The sequence below is a fragment of the Mustelus asterias genome, chromosome 29 (assembly GCF_964213995.1).
Source record: "Mustelus asterias chromosome 29, sMusAst1.hap1.1, whole genome shotgun sequence".
Lineage (NCBI taxonomy): Eukaryota > Metazoa > Chordata > Chondrichthyes > Carcharhiniformes > Triakidae > Mustelus > Mustelus asterias.
Window position 1 is genome coordinate 16,759,282 of NC_135829.1, and position 20,819 is coordinate 16,780,100.

Genomic DNA, 20,819 nt, shown 5'->3' on the forward strand with positions numbered 1-20,819 from the left:
ATTTACATATTTTAATATTCATTCCAAATTCTCTTGCTAATTACAGAACTGCAATTCATATACAAAAATAATAATAGATTAATATTAGATTGCCTCAAAGGGAGCAGCATAATGTGCAGTTGCAGCTAATCAGGGCTCCACATGCACAAGAGGTTGATTTATTGGTGCAATTATAGTCCTTTAACAATAAGAAAACTGTTCAGGTTTTAACGCTATGGCGTCCCTGTGATATGGTTGCAGTTATAAATCTTTCCGTTGACACGGATATCTGGTGGGAAAATATTTGCGCACATAGTTCTCCGAGGCCACTCAATAGCAACCAGGGAAGGTGGGCTTGTATCCCTTGGGAGGAATGCAACAACGTTGGCCAGTTGGATCTCCAGTGGGTGGGTTGAACCCTGTGAGGTGCATTTCTTGGCCACTTTGGACATTCCTCAACACAAGGGAACATTGACAGCCAGAAGCAGAAGATTTCAACGACGTGTTAAATCTCGCACGCAAGCTGATTTGCTCCTGAATTTTGAAATCTGCCTCAGCAGTGAGTGAGAGAAATCCTGTCACCCCCCCAGCAGCTCCTTCATTAGACAGAAGCTGCACAGTGTAAATCATAGAAATCATAGAAACCCTACAGTGCAGAAAGAGGCCATTTGGCCCATCGAGTCTGCACCAACCACAATCCCACCCAGGCCCTACCCCCATACCCCTACATATTAACCCGCTAATCCCTCGAACCTACACATCTCAGTACACTAAGGGGCAATTTTTGACCTGGCCAATCAACCTAACCTGCACATCTTTGGACTGTGGGAGGAAACCGCAGCACCCGGAGGAAACCCACGCAGACACGAGGAGAATGTGCAAACTCCACACAGACATTGACCCAAGCCGGGAATCGAACCCAGGTCCCTGGAGCTGTGAAGCAGCAGTGCTAAACACTGTGCTACTGTGCACAGGGGTGGTAGGGGCAGGGGCGAGAGTTTAAAAAATGATTTTAACATGAAATGAGTAAATTATCAAAAAGGAAAATCTTGGCACTGCATCATTATCGAGATTCAGGACTGACCTCCCAGGAAGTTGCTGTAATATAATTTTAAACTGGGTTGGTACAGGATAAGGCTAACAACACCAGGTTAAAGTCCAACAGGTTTATTTGGTAGCAAAAGCCAGTGGCTTTTGCTACCAAATAAACCTGTTGGACTTTAACCTGGTGTTGTGAGACTTCTTACTGTGTTTACCCCAGTCCAACGCCGGCATCTCCACATCATTGGTACAGGATGCCAGTAAAGCCTTTTCCAGTAAGGACACAGTGTTGTAAGTGTCATAATAAACACATTTCATGGTACTTTCCAAGTTCCGGCATTCCAATCGCTACAGATCTCACTATTTCCCAGGAGTGCTGCTCTCCTCTGGGAACACCTAGGCTGGAATTCTCTGAGCTCGCCCGGAGCTGGGATTCTCCGCTCCTTCTGCAGTGGATGGAGTTTTTGGCGGAGCGCCAAATTTTCCATTCTCGCTGGCAGCGGGACAGGACGAACGAGATCGGAGAATTCCGGCCCTAATAGCGTCACACAATCAGAATTGTCAGTCAAGGAAAAAAAATGTGCAACCTTTGTGGGACCCACAGTAACATTCTAACAATGCAACGTAAATAGGTACTAGATTTAAATTTGCATGCTGAGTTAAAATACATTGGCCCAGATCTTCCGGTATCTGGATAGTTGGGACGGGTCACAGCTCCCCAGTATGTGCCAAGGGAACCTGCGGAGGTCCCAATGCAATGACTCTGTGGGAAATACCCAGGAGCTCTGAACTTCTGATGGAGAATACCACTGTTCCCAGGGACCTTCCATGAAAATCTCCAACTTTTGAGTTAGAGTCAGAAACTTTGGACTGCTCTAACTTACCAGAATAGTTACCCAGGAAACATTAGACAGAAAACAACCTAGTCTAACTCCTGGGTAACAATACAACTGGCCCACAATCACTCACACTGACCACCCTCTCCCCCCCCCCAAGTGCCATCTTGACCCGACCTGACTAGCCCCACTTCACAAATACCCTCTGACTCCACTCCCTGACCACCCACAGTGCTCCATTCACCCCACCAGGCTAGCTTTCACCACCTGACTCTCCTGACACCTCTCCGCCCTGACCCGGTTAGCCCTCAATTCCCGACTCTCCTGCAACCCTCCCTGGCTTAACCTGACCTGAGCCTCCAACCCGACCTCACCGTCCTATCCTCCTTGCCTTAGCCACCCTACCCTCTCAACCACTTACCCTCACCCACTCTACTTCATCTTACTGTTTTAACCACCTTACCTTCTTATCCACTCTACGCCTCATTCACTTACCTCACCCACTCTACTTCATCTTGCCTGCTGAACCATCCTGCCCCTTTAACCACCCACCTACCTCACCCACCAAACTTCATCCAACGCCCCCCCTTAACAAGCGTACCCCCATCCACCCTATCGCATCTTGCCCCCTTAACCATCCTACCCAATTCCACCTCTTTAACCACCCTACCCCCTCACCCACCCTACCCCGTTCTTACACATTTACCTTCTCTCTATATCCTTTGGGACATTTAAAGTCTTTACTTAGCCTAATGTGGCAATCTGTGTCGTTAAAATGGGGCCGTAGCTTCTGCTCGGACTCTCCCCGGCCCTCCCCCGAGTCAGTTGGCAAGGACCCTGCAATGCAACACTGCCCAGAAAGATCCCGGGAAGGCAAGTGCAGATTTTTGTTTCTGTTTCGGGATCGGGAAAAGAGGATTCCCCCTCCCTGAATGGAAGATTTGAGCCATTATGAATAAGGATTTTTTGTTAATTATCCATCATTGACAAGGCCAACATTAACTGCCCATCCCTCAAGGGCAATTAGGATGGGTAATAAATGCCAGGCTTCACGCCAATAAAGTCCACATTCCAAGGACAAATAAAATGTATGGCGTAATGCCATTTAAAATGCTAATTTACAAAAAATAATTTCTATCTAAGTTGTATAACAACAGAGTTGACATTGGCAGTGGTGAGATTGGGTATACTTCCCAGTGCCTCAAAGCAATTAGCTATCAAAATTCATAAATTAAAATGTAATCTACAGCGGAGCAGAATTGGAGACAGAGACACCCATTAACAGGTCGAATAGATTCTATCACTTCCACAGGAAGTGCCAAAGTTTCCTGACCTCTCGAAGATTGGGTTTTCCAAGTTCTGAAGGAAGCCTATTCGCAGGTGTGGCAGTCAGGTTTGGACTTGGGATATCCGGCAGGAGTCATGCTCAATAACGGGCTTTTTCTTGTTTAGTTGGGGAATCAAAGGCGAACTGCGTCCTGCTGAAATACCTCTCATCGTAAACCACCGAATACCCCACGCCGGTGCCAACATGAACGGCCAACTCCACCCACCATCCATGGCTCCCCTTCACGTTACAGGCCAACTGTTCAATCTTTGACAAGCCGGGGGTCGGTACTTCTAGCCCAAGCGTTTCACGTGAGAGAACCAGCCTCCCAGGTGTAGGTGGAGGCAGAAGTAACAATCAGATTAAAAGGAGGATTGGATGAAGGTCATTTCGTCCTGCCATTCCCCCCTTGTCGGTTTCGCGTGAATACGAAGCGGACACAAGCCAATGGCCTCTCAGAGTTCCAATTTCAGTTGTGTTCATTTTGTCTCCAAGGGGGATTAGAAACTCTTACAATGCAGCTCGATTTTGTGGGAAGGAATCTACGGGGGGCACTTGGGGCCATTGTCTTATGGTTTCCTTTAAGACTCGTTGCAGCAGTTATTTTCTTATAAGTCGAGGCGTTTCCCTAGTGGAAATAACATTAGCTGGCTTTACCTCCAAATTCTGTCACTGAACTTGCCGAGTGGCACACACACATACAGCTGTGAAGGACAGCGCGGTCGATGGAATCTGTGAGGGTGGATGTGAGTCTATCCAACACACTCACCCCTGGAAAACAGTCCGACTCCAACAGGCAACTCTAAACAAACACAAGCTTACATTATTTGTTTTAAAAAGATCAGTTCTCTCTCTCTCTCTCCCAGGGTAGAGGAGAATAGTTAGGATTGGGGACGTGTCCTGTTGCCCCTCTGAAAATGCGATATTAAATAGTTAATTATTCAATAGGTATTGAATGCAGACTTGCAAGAACATGATTCTTCCAACACTTGCATACTGAAGTCCTGATAACTTAGAATCCCAACAGCGCAGAAGGAGGCCATTCGGCCCATCAAGCCTGCGCCAACAATGATCCCACCCAGGCCCTATCCCTGCAACCCCATGTATTTACCCTAGCTAATCCCTCTGACACTAAAAAGTAATTTAGCATGGCCAATCCACCTAACCTGCACATCTTTGGAGTGTGGGAGGAAACCGGAGCACCCGGAGGAAACCCACGCAGACACGGGGAGAATGTGCAAAATCCACACAGTCACTCAAGGCCGGAATCAGACCCGGATCCCTGGCGCTGTGAGGCAGCAGTGTTAACCACCGTGCCGTGCCGCGCTTGTTAAAAAAGGAAGTGTTGTTTGACCGCTTTGATTATTAGTTACAAAAATACTGAAGACGGGGCAAAGCTGTTGGAGGCAGAATGAAAGCTCCAAGGACATGTCCCTGTTCCTTACCATTCTCCTACTCCCAGCCCACAATAGGCCAACAAGTCCAACAGCAGCAAGTACTAGCCCAGTGTCAGCCTCAGTGTCACATTCCGAGGGATTTCAGCTCTGCAACCCTGGCACTGGGCCCTGCAAAGTTGGGTTGAAGGCTTGGCAATGATCTTTTCCGTACTAATAATATTCCAATTTTTGGGGGGTTTCCCTGGAAAGGCAGAAGACAGCACATTTCCAAAAATTCAGAGAACTCCAAATATAGGTTACTGAATTCAAATCTTCCACACTCTCAATCCCAGCAATAATCTTTAGATTCCTACTGCAGCAAACAGAGAACTCCCCATTTTAATGGGAGTGAAATTGTTAGCATGGTTTCAGCTTGACTTACAGAAAGTCCAAATTCTGACATCTCAACAGGTCTGCAACCTGAGCCGGTTTTTCAGCAGGTTGTACCAGTCTTCCAGGTTAATATGAAAGGAGAGAGAGAGAGACAGAGAGAGGGGGAAGGGAGAGAGAGGGAAGGGAGAGGGAAGGGAGAGAGAGGGAAGGGAGAAATTTAGGGAGGGGAGAGAGGGAGGGGCGGGAGGGAGGGGAGAGAGGGAGGGGCGGGAGGGAGGGGAGAGAGGGAGGGGCGGGAGGGAGGGGAGAGAGGGAGGGGCGGGAGGGAGGGGCGAGAGGGAGGGGCGAGAGGGAGGGGAGAGAGGGAGGGGAGAGAGGGAGGGCAGAGAGGGAGGGCAGAGAGGGAGGGCAGAGAGGGAAGGCAGAGAGGGAGGGGAGAGAGGGAGGGGAGAGAGGGAGGGGAGAGAGGGAGGGGAGAGGAGAGAAGGGAGAGGAGAGAAGGGAGAGAGGGACGGGAGAGGGGGACGGGAGAGGGGGACGGGAGACAGGAGGGGAGAGAGGGAGGGGAGAGAGGGAAGGGAGAGAGGGAAGGGAGAGAGGGAGGGGAGAGAGGGAGGGGAGAGAGGGAAGGGAGAGAGGGAGGGGAGAGAGGGAGGGGAGAGAGGGAAAGTGAGGGGAGAGGGAGGGGGCAGAACAGAAACATGAAAGACTGAAAGAGAAAAGTGAGAAGAGAGAGGGAGGGAAAGTGAGGAAGTGAGAGGGAGTGAGGGGGGGCGGGAGCAAAGAGAAGATTATACAACAGAAGGTTGCCCTGATTGTTTGACTTGACTCTGGACAGTAGGTTTACATCATTCTGTCACTAATTCATTTGTCAAGCCATTGAATGTGTCGCAGACAACACTGCCAGCCTGGACCTTTACACAGACGACACCTTTAAACATCTCACCAACCCCGCCTGGTTCCATTCCTGCATTTTTTGTTCCAAATCAATGAATTCAGATTGAAATGAGAGAAGCTCCATGTTTGCATCTGAGGAAAAGGCTTGTGTGTACCTGCAAGACAAACTCCCTCAGGAATTCCTGCTTTCACCTCTCAGCGCTTGTGCTGACCTGACCCTACTTGTCATTAAACAATGTTAAAAAAGGAGCAGCTTTCTTCCGGCTTTTCCACCTCCAGATGCTGCATGTTTTTATCACAACAGCAGTTCTGGGCTTTGAGTCACTTCGGGGCTGCTTTGGTTGGAGAGGAGATTAAGGATATGACTGTACAGATTCCAACCTCTCCAAGCAAAGGGTTTCCTTCACTTGAACTTCCATTCACATCTCTGAGCCTCAAGACCGAAGTCCGCCCTCCTTCCTGTTTGCCTTCTGCAGCCAAGTCAGGAAGCACAAGGCCTCAGTGAACGGTTTGACACTGAGCTGTTTCCTCTCACAGCCAGTCCATTACACACATAATCCCTACCCCCCAATCGCTCAAACGCCCGACATTCTCACCCCAACAATCGGCTCTCTCTTACCCTGGTTCTCCAAAGGGTTCAGCACCTCCAAAATAATGGTGCCATTCTAACCTTACCCAACCTGCGGCAAGCTCTGCCGCACTTTCATAGAATCCCCACAGTGCAGGAGGAGGCCATTCGGCCCATCGCGCCTGCACCCAGGCCCTATCCCTGTAACCCCAGCTATTTACCCGACTAATCCCCACGACACTGGCCGGAGTTTTACTGGCACGCCCGCGAGGCTCGCAAAACGGAATTCTCCGTTGGCCTCGGGCGGGATTTTATGAGCCTCGCCCGAGCGAGATCGTAAAATCCCGGCCGCTAAGTGGCAATTTGACACGGCCAATCCACCCTAACCCGCACATCTTTCAGACTGTGGGAGGAAGCCGGAGCACCCGGAGGAAACCCAAGCAGACACGGCGGCGGGGGGGGGGGAAATGTGCAAACTCCGCATCAACAGTGACCCCGAGGCGGGAATTAAACCCGGGTCCCTGGCGCTGTGAGGCAGCAGCGCTGACCGCTGTGCCACCCATGCCGCCTTTGTTCACCGCTTGTTTCGCATTCGGGTATCGGAGCGTCTGAAAACTCGTGCCTTTTGCAGTTGGGCAGTCGCGCAAAGTCTATTTACGGCACTGTAAAATAGGGAACACTAAGATGTACTCGCCGAAGGAGATTCAGCAAAACGATTCGGACGCTGGGGTGAAGGCATTAGCAACCCTGGGGCTGTAACCTGGTGTTGTGAGACTTCTTGCTGTAAACTAAAACTAGAGGCAGAACTGACAGTTCAAGCTGGTTAATCCCAGCATTGTGAATGTTACTACAGTAATTGATTACCAGAATGAACCGCCAGCTTACCCCCGTCTACACATATCAGCAAGAGTGACTCTGAAAAAGCGCTTGGATTTTCAATGAATTGAACCTTCAATCTCTCACAGCGTCTAAACTGGCAATGATTTCGAACACATTTTAAAAGATGCTATTGTTTAAAATTACCATTGAGGTTTATGTACACAAGTAATAGTCCTTAATCATAGAACCCCTACAGTGCAGAAGAAGGCCATTCAGCCCATCGAGTCTGCACCGACCACAATCCCAGACCCTATCCCCATAACCCCATGCATTTACCCTAGCTAGTCCCCCTGACACTAAGGGGCAATTTAACACGGCCAATCCACCTGTCCCGCACATCTTTTGGACTGTTGGAAGAAACTGGAGCACCCGGAGGAAACCCACGCAACCATGGGGAGACATGCAGACTCCACACAGACGGTGACCCAAGCCGGGAATCGAACCCGGGTCCCTGGCGCTGTGAGGCAGCAGTGCTAACCACTATATTCTAACCCCCTATATTCTATATAGAACAGATAATCATTCCAGCTCTCATGCAAGATGCCTAATAGAGAGTTGCTCCTCTCATCAACTTTTCTTTTTAAGTCTAAAACTATCTAAAGCCATGATTGTATAACAATGTTAGTGGAAACTAGTTACGTTCGGTGTGGTTCAGACATCTCCAAGCTTGGCCTCCTGTTCACCTGCGCTCCTTTCCCTACATTGCTGTTCCGAGTTACACACGCATGCGCGCACACACTCTCTCTCTCTCTCTGATGGTGTTGTGATTCAGTGCTGCTCCACATTCGACAGATAACAAGTGAATATTATTACAATCCTATGCTGGGATAATCCTAGGACAAGTGGGATGCCTCTACTGGCAAGATAGGGCGTTCAATTTGAATGGAAGGGTAGCGAAATCCAAATCCTTCATTCCTCCGCCTCTCCTCCCCTGCCTTACCCCTCTGCGGTCAAGAGTCTGAACTCCGCGCAGAGAGAGACATATTTTACCGGCACGCCCGTCCCCGATTCCGGCGGGCGGGTGAGGCTCAGAGAACGGCATTCTCCGTTGGCCTCGGGTGGGATCATATGAACCTCGAGCGAACGTGTCGGTAAAATTCCACCCGGAGTGCCCCCCGGCGACAGGCGTGAAATGGAGAGCCCATCACCTGGTTCGGGAACCTCATCTCACTGTCGCTGATGTGCCGTGTATTGGAGCAGTGAGGAAGGATGAGTTTGAGAAAGACTGGATTGTGACTCTTAAACCTCGGCCCCACCCCACGCAACAAATTCAGGTCTAAAATCTGGATTGTGACTCTTAAACCAACCCCCCTCCCCCCCGCCACACCAAGCAACAAATTCTGGTCTAAACAATAAAATTATAATATGTTGAGCTGCAAAAATATATTGCACACTTTTCCTTCCGGAATGCCCTATCAGCGAAAACATTATTGTCACGTAGCACAGGCTCCATCCAACATCCCAATCTGTGCACGTCTTCAAAGTGGCATTTGTCCATTTGATGTGTCCAATGTTGACACATCGAAGGGAGCGGTTGGACGGGGGGAGGAGCAAGTACCCCAGGGCAGGTTCTGGTTTGGGTCATTCCAACAGTACATTGATAAGACCTGCCCTCGGGTTCACCCCCTGGTTCAGTGCACCCGCTCGGACCTCACTTTACGATGTGCTGCTGCGTCTCCTTGACCTGGAGGGTCTTCGCTTGAAATTCACATCTTCGTTGTCGCTGTCGTACTGTCTCTAAAAAGAAAAAAAAAACAATATTTATTTAGTCCCCTTCCACAATCTCAGGCTTTAGAAAACTTTTGTTGTACAGGGAGAGGGAGTGGGAACATGGCTTTGAGGAGAAGGATCAGCTCTGATCACACTGAATGGCAGAGCAGGCTCGATGGGCTGAATGGCCTACTGCTACCCCCATTTCTATGGAGAGGTGATGGCCGAGTGGTATTATCGCTAGACTATTAATGCAGAAACTCAGCTAATGTTCTGGGGACCCGGGTTCGAATCCCACCATGGCAGATGGTGGAATTTGGTTAGGTGCATTGGCCATGCTAAATTGCCCCTTAGTGTCCCGGGGTGCATAGGTTAGAGGGATTAGTGAGGTAAATATGTGGGAGTACAGGGATAGGGCCTGGGTGGGATTGCTATCAGTGCAGACTCGATGGGCCAAATGGCCTCCTTCTGCACTGTAGGGATTCTATATTTCTATGAATTCAATAAATAATATCTGGGATTAAGAATCTACTGATGACCATGAATCGATTGTCGGAAAAACTCAACTCGTTCACTTATGTTCTTTAGGGAAGGAAATCTACCATCCTTACCCGGTCTGGCCTACATGTGACTCCAGAGCCACAGCAATGTGGTTGACTCTCAACTGCCCTCTGAAATGGCCTAGTAAGCCACTCAGTTCAAGGGCAACTAGAGATGGGCAATAAATGTTGGCCAGCCAGCGACACCCATGTTCCACGAATGAATAAAAAAAGATGTTTCTGGAGCCAATGAGGTAAATGTAAAGTGTAGTTATTGTGGAAAAGGTGGTGTTGATTTTTAATTAGACAGCAAGGCCTCATGTGATAACCACAAGGGAATCAGCTTTTAAGGATGTTGGCAAGGACACTGGTGGGAACCTATCACATTCGGCACGGTGGCTCAGTATTTAGCGCTGTTGCCTCACAAGTGCTAGGGACCCGGATTCGATCCCCGACTTGGGTCACTGACTGTGTGGAGTTTGCACGTTCTCCCCGTGTCTGCGTGGGTTTCCTCCGGATGCGCCAGTTTCCTCCCACAAGCTAACGATGTGCGGGTTAGGTTGATTGGCCATGCTACATGACCCTAGTTTCAGGGGACTAGCAGGGTAAACACATTGGGGTTACAGGAATAGGGCCTGTGTGGGATTGTGGTCGGTGCAGACTCAATGGGCCGAATGGCCTCCTTCTGTGCTGTAGGGATTCTGTTCTATGATTTTTCACAATCATCTTCATTTCCAGCATGTTGAAGGCAGGATGGGGCAGGGTGTGACCTTGTTTGGGATATAACTCTGGCTGCGATATTCAGATACACAGTGTGCAGCAAGTGAACTGCCAAACCGGTGGAGAAATTGAGCTTCAATATGAGGCACTGTGACTGGGGAAAAGGGGGAGAAGCTCAAATCGGACTGTACAAAACCAGCTGTGGCAAAATCGCCCACCACCCTCAGTGTGGGGTGACATTATAGAGGCTTGTAAAATCCTGAGGGGCACAGATCAGGTGAATAGCCAAGGTCTTTTCCCCAGGGTAGGGGAGTCCAAAACTAGAGGGCGTAGGTATAAAGAGAGAGGGGAAAGATTTAAAAGGGACCCGAGGGGGCAACTTTTCCATGCAGAGGGTGGTGGGTGTCCGGAATGAGCTGCCAGAGGAGGTGGTGGAGGAGGGTACAATTACAACATTTAAAAGCCATTTGGACAGGTACACAGATGGGAAAGGTTTAGAGGGGTATGGGCCAAACGCAGGCAAATGGGACTAGCTCAGTTTAGGAAGCCTGGTCGGCATGGACAAGTTGGACCGAAGGGCCTGTTTCCCTGCTGTATATCAATATGGCCCTAACTCTTAAGGGCAATAAGTGGGAAATAAAACCTATAGGGTGGGATTTTCATAACCAACTTGTTATGGATAAGTTCCATTATTAAGGAGGTGGTGGCATAGTGATATTGTCATTGAATTAGGAATCCAGATATTTAGGGCCCAGAGGCAATAGCTGCCTCACGGCACCAGGGACCAGGGTTTCCTCCGGGTGCTCTGGTTTCCTCCCACACTCCAAAGATGTGTGGGTTAGGGTTGATTGGTCGTGCTAAATTTCCCCTTAGCATCAAAGGGGATTAGCTGGGTAAATAGTAGGGTTACAGAGATAGAGCCTGGGTGGGATTGTGGTCAGTACAGACTCGATGGGCCGAATGGCCTCCTTCTGTACCATACGGATTCTGTGATTCTATGAGGATCTGGGTGCTAAGCCTCTCAGTTGCAGTCCGGTAATAAAAGAGGATGTAAGTCCAGCTTCTTCACAAACTCACTTTATTCTCCTTCACAACTCCACATACAGCCACCCAACACCCAGTGCCACCTATAACCTCTTTATATATCCCGTCAGTGCTATTATACAATTAACATACAAATTGGGTCTAAAGTGGAAGGTTGCAGTTAACCCATTCCTAACACTGGGGATCCAGATTCCAGGAAGGTGAAATGCAAATTCAATAAAAATTTGGAATTAAAAATCTAATGATGACCGTGAAACCACTGCTGGTTACTGCAAAAACCCATCTGCTCCACTGAAGCCCTTTAGGGAAGGAAATCTGCTGTACTTTACCCTGTCTGGCCTCCATGTGACTTCAGACTCACAGCAAATTGGTCGACCCTTAAACCCCCCTCTGAAAATTGTGTAGCAAGCCACCAAGCTGCAGGGCAATGAATGTTGGCCCAGCCAGTGACACCCATATCCCCCGAAAGAATAAAGTAAATTATATCTATAGTTAAGAAATGAAACTTTCTTAACTATAGCTAAGAAAGACCACTAACGCCTCTACTTTCTCAGAAGACTAAGGAAATTTGGCATGTCAGCTACGACTCTCACCAACTTTTACACCACAGAAAGCATTCTTTCTGGATGTATCACAGCTTGGTATGGGCTCCTGCTCTGACCAAAACCGCAAGAAACTACAAAAGGTCATGAATGCAGCCCAATCCATCATGCAAACCAGCCTCCCACTACACTTCCCGCTGCCTCGGAAAAGCAGCCGGCATAATCAAGGACCCCACGCACCCCGGAGATTCTCTCTTCCACCTTCTTCCGTCGGGAGAAAGATACAAAAGTCTGAAATCACGTATCAACCGACTCAAGAGCAGCTTCTTCCCTGCTGCCATCAGACTTTTGAATGAACCTACCTCGCTGTGGTGAACCATAGTTGGTTACCACTATGAGTACTGAACCATAGATGATCAGCACTATGGGTACTTGTACATATGTTACTGTTGGGGTTAGGGTTGGGGTGTTCTACCTGTTGATATTGTTCTGTGGTACACTCCAGTTGGCTCCGCCTATCTGGAGGAGTATAAAGGTCACTGCACTGCCTTGTGACCCTTTAGTCTGGGATTGTATTGTTATATAGTATGCTCCATTCTTGTTACTAATAAAAGCCTTTATTTCCCGGGTACGATCCAGCCTCCTGAGTGATTTAATCGCGCATCACTCGCATTAAGTTGATCTTTCTCTGCACCCTAGCTATGACTGTAACGCTACATTCTGCACTCTCCTTTCCTTCCCTATGAATGGTATGCTTTGTCTGTATAGCGCGCAAGAAACAATACTTTTCATTGTATCCCAATACATGTGACAATAATAAATTAAATCAATTCTTTACTTACTGAAGCATCATCTTTCTTTAGATAATCTTTCTTTAGAAAGGAGCGAGTCAAATGATTGCAAAACGATACAATCCTGTAAGTTAGCTGAAACGAAATGGGAGATTTAGTCGCCACAGAAAGAAAACTCTGAGGGGCTGTTTAACACGGAACGGCAGCAACAATGATTTTAATCCCATACTGGGGGTACAATTTCACCTACTTTCCATTTCCTCCTGATGTACAACTTCCTGAAATTTTCCAAATTAACAATAGACTCCCTTCGGACGAGCGCTTGACATTTATTCAATGGCTGAAAGAAAAGAAGTTATCGATCAGGTTCAAAGCAACAACGACGGCACAATCCAGACACTGGAGCTCACGTGTGTAACAGCACCGACACGTAGAATGACATTTTCTGTACTGGGTCTGCAAAACATCATTGAAAGTTCAAAGTAACTGGAGAGGTTTTAAAATCTTCATCAATGCACTAGATCCCCTACGCTGACATAAAACATGGCGTGATGATGTCAGGTAGGCCATCCAATGTCTCCGGTGGCAGAGCAGTTAGCACTGCTGTCTCACAGCGCCAGGGACCCGGGTTCGATTCCCGGCTTGGGTCATTGTATGTGTGGAGTCTGCATATTCTCCCCATGTCTGCGTGGGTTTCCTCTGGGTGCTCCGGTTTCCTCCCACACTCCAAAGATGTGCAGGTTAGGCGAATTGGCCGTGCTAAATTGACCCTTAGTGTTAGGGGAATTAGCAGGGTAAATGCATGGGGTAAATATGGGGACAGGGCCTGGGTGGATTGTGGTCGGTGCAGTCTCAAAGGGCTGAATGGCCTCCTTCTGCACTGTAGGGATTCTATGATCCCGCCAGCCTCCGATACCATGGAAAAATCAGGAGTTTGTCTGCCATTTTGGAAAAAAATTAACAAACTATTGGCTAAAATTTCCTGGCTGTTCCTGCTGGCAGGATCTTCCAGCAGGACACCAGGAAGTTCTGTGGAACAAAGGGACCTTGGCGTGTTTGTCCACAGATCTCTGAGATGGAAGGGCATGTCAGTAAGGTGGTGAAAAAAGAATATGGAACACTTGCCTTTATCAATTGAGGCATAGATTACAAAAGCAGGGAGGTCATATTGGAGTTGTATAGAACTTTGGTGAGGCCACAGCTGGAGCACTGTGTACAGTTCTGGTCGCCACATTATCAGAAGGATGTGATTGCACTGGAGAGGATGAAGTGGAGATTCACCAGGATGCTGCCTGGGATGGAACATTTAAGTTATGAAGAGAGGTTGGACAGACCTGGGTTGTTTTTTTTGGATTATCTGTAAAGACTGCATTCCAATCATTATTCTGTAAATTGAGTTTGTGTCTCTGTATTCCCTGTTTGAGAGCAGATCTCCACTCCACCTGACAAAGGGGCAGCACTCCGAAAGCTAGTGGCATTTGCTACCAAATAAACCTGTTGGACTTTAACCTGGTGTTGTTAAACTTCTTACGTTGTTTTCTTTGGAGCAGAGAAGACTGAGGGGCGACCTGATCGAGGTGTACAAGATTATGAGGGGCATGGACAGAGTGGATAGGGAGCAGCTGTTCCCCTTCGTTGAAGGGTCAGTCACGAGGGGACATAGGTTCAAGGTGAGGGATGGGAGGTTTACGGGGGATGTGAGGAAAAACCTTTTTACCCAGAGGGTGGTGACGGTTTGGAATGCACGGCCTGGGAGGGTGGTGGAGGCGGGTTGCCTCACACCCTTTAAAAAGTACCTGGATGAGCACTTGGCACGTCATAACATTCAGGGCAACGGGTCAAGTGCTGGCAGATGGGATTAGGTGGGAGGTCAGGTGTTTCTCGTGTGTCGGTGCAGACTCGATGGACCGTAGGGCCTCTTCTGTACTGAACGATTCTATGATTCTGCCGACAGCAATCTCCCCCCCACCACCACGGGTTACCCGACAGCAGAGAACGTGAACAATGGGAAAACCTGTCAACTGTGGCGGGACTGGAAGATGCTGGCCAATGGTGAACTGCCATACTGTGGGTTGCGGGGGGGCGGGGGGGGCGTTTACATCCTCACCATATTCTAAAGGACATTACAACCAGTGAAATACTTTTTGAAGTGCAGCAACTGTGCCAACCAGCTGTGCACAGAAAGATCCCACACCGCCAGTTTCTATATTCAAGAGACAGCTAGATATAGCACGGGATCAAAGGTTATGGGGAGAAAGCAGGATTAGGCTACTGAGTTGGACGATCAGCCATGATTGTGATGAATGGCGGAGCAGGCTCGAAGGGCCGAATGGCCTCCTCCCGCTCCTATCTTCTATGTTTCTATTCTCCGACCTCGCCCGCAGCTGGGATTCTCCAGTCCCGCTGCTGTAAATGGAGATTTGGCTGAGGGACAAATTCTCCGTTCTCGCTGGCAGTGATAGCGGAGAACTGGAGAATTCTGGCCAGTCTATTTTTCCCATGCAACATTGATTGGGGTTGAATGTTGGCCAGGACACTGCCGACCTTCCCTGATCGCTTTCCAAACTGTGCGGAGAGATCTTTGTCGTCCGCCTGAGGGTCTGATCCAAAACCCGCTGGTGCCTCACACACACAGAGCGCCAATACAACACTGCAGGCCTGGATTTGATGAGCTGTTGTGTTTCCTATGTACCCCTCCTACCGCTGGATAATCCACCCACTGTCCTGATGGCTGCCTTGCTTCAGTTTAATGCTGGGAACAGCATTAATTGTTTTAAGGCAAGACTTTCACCTGTTTCTCCAGATAAAGTCCCGCTTTAGGGAGACGCTGGCCAATCAGAGGGCTGGCACTCGATAGTCCCAGCAGCGCTCACTGGATGCGGTGGTCACTGCTGGAACTGCAGGCAGCCCTGACGGAGAGGAGTCCAGACTCAGCGGCCGGCTGACAGGCCCCAGTGAGGATAGCGTTTAAAGTTTATGAGTTTATTTATTCGTGTCACAAGTAGGCTTACATTAACAATGCAATGAAGTTACTGTGAAAATCCCCTCGTCGCCGCACTCCTGTGCCTGCCTGGATACACTGAGGGAGAATTTATCATGGCCAATGCACCTAACCAGCAGATCTTTCAGACTATGGGAGGAAACCGGAGCACTCGGAAGAAACCCACGCAGACACAGGGACAATGTGCAGACTCCACACAGACAGCGACCCAAGTCGGGAATCGAACCTGGGTCCCTGGCGCTGTGAGGTAGCAGTGCGAACCCACCGTGCCACCCTAAGAGAAGGATGGGAGGGTTTGGTTTGAGAGCCCAAGCGGGCAACACAGCAGTTAGCACTGCTGCCTCACAGCGCCAGGGACCCGGGTTTGATTCCCGGCTTGGATCACTGTCTGTGTGGAGTTTGCACGTTCTCCCCGTGTTTGCGTGGGTTTCCTCCGGGTGCTCCGGTTTCCTCCCACATCCCAAAGATGTCCAGATTCTGTGGATTGGCCATATTAAATTGCCCCATTGTGTACAAAGATGTGTAGGTTAGGTGGATTAACGGGGTAAATACATGGGGATACAGGGATAGGGCTGGGGGGGTGGGCCTGGTTAAGATGCTCTGTCAAAGAGAGTCATGTAAACCCGATGGGCCCAATTGCCTTTTCTGCACTGGAAGGAATCTATGCATAAGGGATAGTATGACATTGGGTGGAGGAGTACCTCTGGTGAGCACAAGGGACACTCAAAAGGAGGTTTCCCCCAATTACTCAACACCAGCCCATAGAGCTAAAGCTGGGTTTCTTGTATGGTGTTTCCACCCCCTTCCCCGCCCTCACTGGTAAAATACAACTGGGGGAGGGATGAGGCATTTTAGTGGCTATTAATGGGCCACCTAATAGCTTCAATAGATCCAAGAATAATCCATTACATATCAGACAGGTTGGGACAGAACAAAGCAATGGAAAATGGGATTAGCCAGCACGAGACGATGGGCCAAATGGCCTCTATCTGTCCCATAAATCTGTGTTTTTATAACCCTGTCCACAACAGGTACCCACATCTCTCAACAAGGATTTCCCAACATCTGGAACAGGAACCCTTGGAGGAGGGAAGGTGTGTGTGTGTGGGGGGGGATTATTTAATCCTTCTCAGTCCCACAATAACAGCCTCACCTGTTAGCATCTAACACAACAACCAGCTAACGTTTGAACATGAGATTTTATGAATTATACCAAGTAATCCATCTGTCCATTCAGCCAATGGATGAGCCCATTCGGTGAAAGTCTATTTACTCACTGTTTTTCTTCTAGTTATTCACTTTACTGAACAGAAACTTGACTAAGGATCTTTTAAATAACGATCTAATTGTTAGGATTAAAGCAAATTGGAAATCGTTGAATGATTTTTCGGTTGTATGTTTTGCATTTAGAAATGAGAGTTTTCACAAACTGTCACAATTTAGTCACAAACGATGAACAAGAACATAACAAATCTGTAACATTGACAAGCTGCTCAGTCTTAACGAATAGTTCGAAAATCCATCTGTGCATTTGGTGCCTTCCGTGAACCTTGTGCCAGCTTTCCTGCGATTCCATTGGTCTGACATTCTTTACTGGCAGAACGTTGAACCAACCACCTGCCATTTACTATGTAGTGTAGTGTGTGTGAGGACAGTTAGCTGTTTAATTCGCATGTACCCCACACTTGCCCTAAATGTTAGAGTATAAGATAGACATTGCAAACTGTTTTACCATTCTAACCTTGTATTTTAACTGCTCTCTCAACTCTTTTTTTGCAAAGATATACTTTATTCATATAAACTCTAAAGACACAGCACAAACCATTTCAAATTGTTCTAACAGTAAAGTACAATGATATTCACATCTTCTCCAGAGATCAGAATGTACTCTGAGGTGCTTCAGTTCCGTAATAAGAATATTCCATATATTTCAATATTTCCATTACTGAATAAATGTCTTTATGAATGATATACACTGGCACTCTACCGTATTTCAATAAAGTTATACACAGTTAGAATTGAAACACAGTCCGAGGGGTTTTACGCGGTGACTAACCCCTCAGTCCATGTTGGTTGAAAGGCCTTACGCAGTGACCATTGCACCTTGGTGCGGCTGCCCCAAGCTTGAGAGCGTCCCTCGGCACGTAGTCTTCAACTTTGGAATGTGCCAGTCTGCAACGTTCAGTCGAGGACAATTCTTTGCACTGGGAAGACCAACAGGTTTCGGGCAGACCAAAGAGCGTCTTTCACTGAGTTGATGGTGCTCCAGCATCAGCTGGTGCTTGTCTCTGGGAGCGTCCCTGGGGGCAACCCGTTCCTGTGCCATGGAGCTGCTCTGGGGTGAACCTCAACAAAAAACACCTACTCCCTCTCCAAATCTTCTTTTCTGGATAAAAAGATTTTTCCTCCCGTCCCCCCCAGCCCATGCCTCAGTGTCCTTGAGCAGGTGGTGGTGAGCTGCCTTCTTGACTGAGCCTCTGGAGAACTGGAGGAAAGCATTGCCAGACAGGCCCAATGTATGGACTGTCCGGTTGAGCCCAGGAAAGAGGATCACAATGAAGAGGAAGCAATTTTGAGTGAAGACTTGGAGGAAGACCTGGGGCGGCACCGTGGCACAGTAGTTAACACTGCTGCCTCACGCCAGGGACCCGGGTTCGATTCCCGGCTTGGCTCACTGTCTGTGTCGAGTTTGCGTATTCTTCCCGTGTCTGTGTGGGTTTCCTCCGGGTGCTCCGGTTTCCTCCCACAGTCCAAAGGTGTGCGGGTTAGGTGGATTGGCCATGCCAAATTGACCCTAGTGTTGGGGGACCGGCTAGGGTAAATGCATGGGGTTATGGGGACAGGGCCTGGATGGGATTGTGGTCGGTGCAGACTCGATGGGCCGAATGGCCTCCTTTTGCACTGGAGGGATTCTATGATTCTAACCACCAGTCCACTCAGACACGTCAGTGAGCAGGGCAACTTCCAAAATGGTTTCCAGACAGCTGTACAACGCTCAAACATCTCATCTGTTCCCCCTTCAATCCCAGCTCTGCGCAAACACAATTTATTTTTTATTCATTTGTGGTTCATTGGCATTGATGGCTAGGCCAGCATTTATTGCCCATCCCTGGTTACTCTTGGGAAGGTGACGGTGAGCTGCTTTCTTGAAAGGATGATACAACTGAGTGGCTTGCTAGGCTATTTCAGAGGGCAGATGAGAGTCAATCACATTGCTGTGGCTCTGGAGTCACATGTAGGCCAGACCGGGTAAGGACATTAGTGAACTCAGCAGTTTATTCATGCCAAACCCATTTCAAAGTTCCTGTTTGCTGAAAAATAAATTGATAAAGGTGTGTGACATTGCCCAGAATTAACCGGAGTGGGACCTGTCACAGTGAGAACTGCGCAGTTGGATTTTCCTCCCACCCCACCCTTCAGCTCCAATCAATTTGGTGCTAGAAATCGCTGTACGTGCAACGATATGACGAGGGCAACGGGGCTTCAGGAGGCTTTCGATAAAGTCTCACACAAGAGATCAAGGTGTAAAATTAAAACGCATGGGATTAGGGATAGTGTATGGAGATGGATGTGCAAGTCCACAGATCCTTGAAGGTGACGTCACAGGTGGAGAAGGTGGTGAATAAGGCCATATGGCATGCTTGCCTTTATAGGACGGGGCATAGAGTATAAAAGTTGGGGTCTGATGTTGCAGTTGTATAGAACATTGGTTCGGCCGTATTTGGAATACTGCGTCCAGTTCTGGTCGCCACACTACCAGAAGGACGTGGAGGCTTTGGAGAGAGTACAGAGGAGGTTTACCAGGATGTTGCCTGGTATAGAGGGGCTTAGTTATGAGGAGAGATTGGGTAAACTGGGCTTGTTCTCCCTGGAAAGAAGGAGGATGAGGGAAGACTTAATAGAGGTGTATAAAATTATGAAAGGCAGAGATAGGGTGAATGGTGGGAAGCTTTTCCCCAGGTCGGTGGTGACGTTCACGAGGGGTCATAGGTTCAAGGTGAAGGGGGGGAGGTTTAACACAGATATCAGAAGGACATATTTTACACAGAGGGTGGTGGGGGCCTGGAATGCGCTGCCAGGCAAGGTGGTGGAGGCGGACACACTGGGAACGTTTAAGACTTATCTAGATAGCCATATGAACGGAGTGGGAATGGAGGGATAAAAAAGAATGGTCTAGTTTGGACCAGGGAGCGGCACGGGCTTGGAGGGCCGAAGGGCCTGTTCCTGTGCTGTATTGTTCTTTGTTCTTTGATAGAAAACTGATTGGCAGACAGGAAACAAAGAATAGGTCTTTTTCCAAATGGCAGGCAATGACTATTGAGGTACCGCAAGGATCAATTCTAGAACCCCCAGCTATTATATTATTGATTTAGATGAGGGAACTAAATGTAAAATCGCCAAATTTGCAGATGACACAAAGTTGGGTGGCAGGGTGAGCTATGAGGAGGATGCAGAGATGCTTCCGTGTGATTTGGACAAGCTGAGTGTGTAGGCATCTGCATGGCAGATGCAGTATAATGTGGATAAGTGTGAGGTTATCCACTTCGATAGCCACTACAGGAAGGCACATTACTATCTGAATGGCAACTGATTGAGAGAGGGGAATGTCTTTGTACACCAGTCACTGAAAGTAGGTATGCAGGTGCAGCAGGAGGTAAAGAAGGCAAACGGTATGTTGGCCTTTGTAGCGCAAGAATTTGAGTACAGGAGTAAGGGTGTCTTGCAATTATACAGGGCCTTGGTGACACCACACTTGGAGTATTGTGTGCAGTTTTGGTCTCCTTACCTGAGGAAAGATGTTCTTCCTAAAGAGGGAGTACAGCGAAGTTTTACCAGACCGATTCCTGGAATGGCGAGACTGACGTACGAGGAGAGATTGAGTCAGTTAGGATTGTATTCTCTGGAGTTTAGAAGAATGAGAGGGGATCTCATAGAAACTTAGAAAATTCCAACAGGATTAGACAGGGTAGATGCAGGAAGGATTGCTCACGATGGCAGGGCAGTCCAGATCCAGGGGTCATGGTCTAAAGATATGTGGCAAACCATTTAGGACTGAGATAAGGAGAAATTTCTTTACTCGGAGAGTGTTGAATTCACTACCACAGAAAGTAGCTGAGGCCAAAACATTGTATGTTTTCAAGGAGTTAGATATTGCCCTTGGGGCTAAAGGGATCAA

At 48.3% G+C, this 20,819-nt stretch overlaps 1 protein-coding gene across 1 annotated transcript in view; it reads right to left on the reverse strand.

The window, feature by feature from the left end:
* Positions 1-8,629: 8,629 nt before the first annotated feature.
* The window catches only part of dapk2b (death-associated protein kinase 2b), a 144,978-nt gene continuing 132,788 nt past the window's right edge, over positions 8,630-20,819 (reverse strand). Inside the window, exons 10-12 of the mRNA XM_078200132.1 lie at positions 12,893-12,982; positions 12,694-12,777; positions 8,630-9,033 (exon numbers count right to left, since the gene is read on the reverse strand). Coding sequence (XP_078056258.1) covers positions 8,953-9,033; positions 12,694-12,777; positions 12,893-12,982 — 255 coding nt within the window. The 3' untranslated portion in view covers positions 8,630-8,952. The remainder of the gene's footprint in view (positions 9,034-12,693; positions 12,778-12,892; positions 12,983-20,819) is intronic.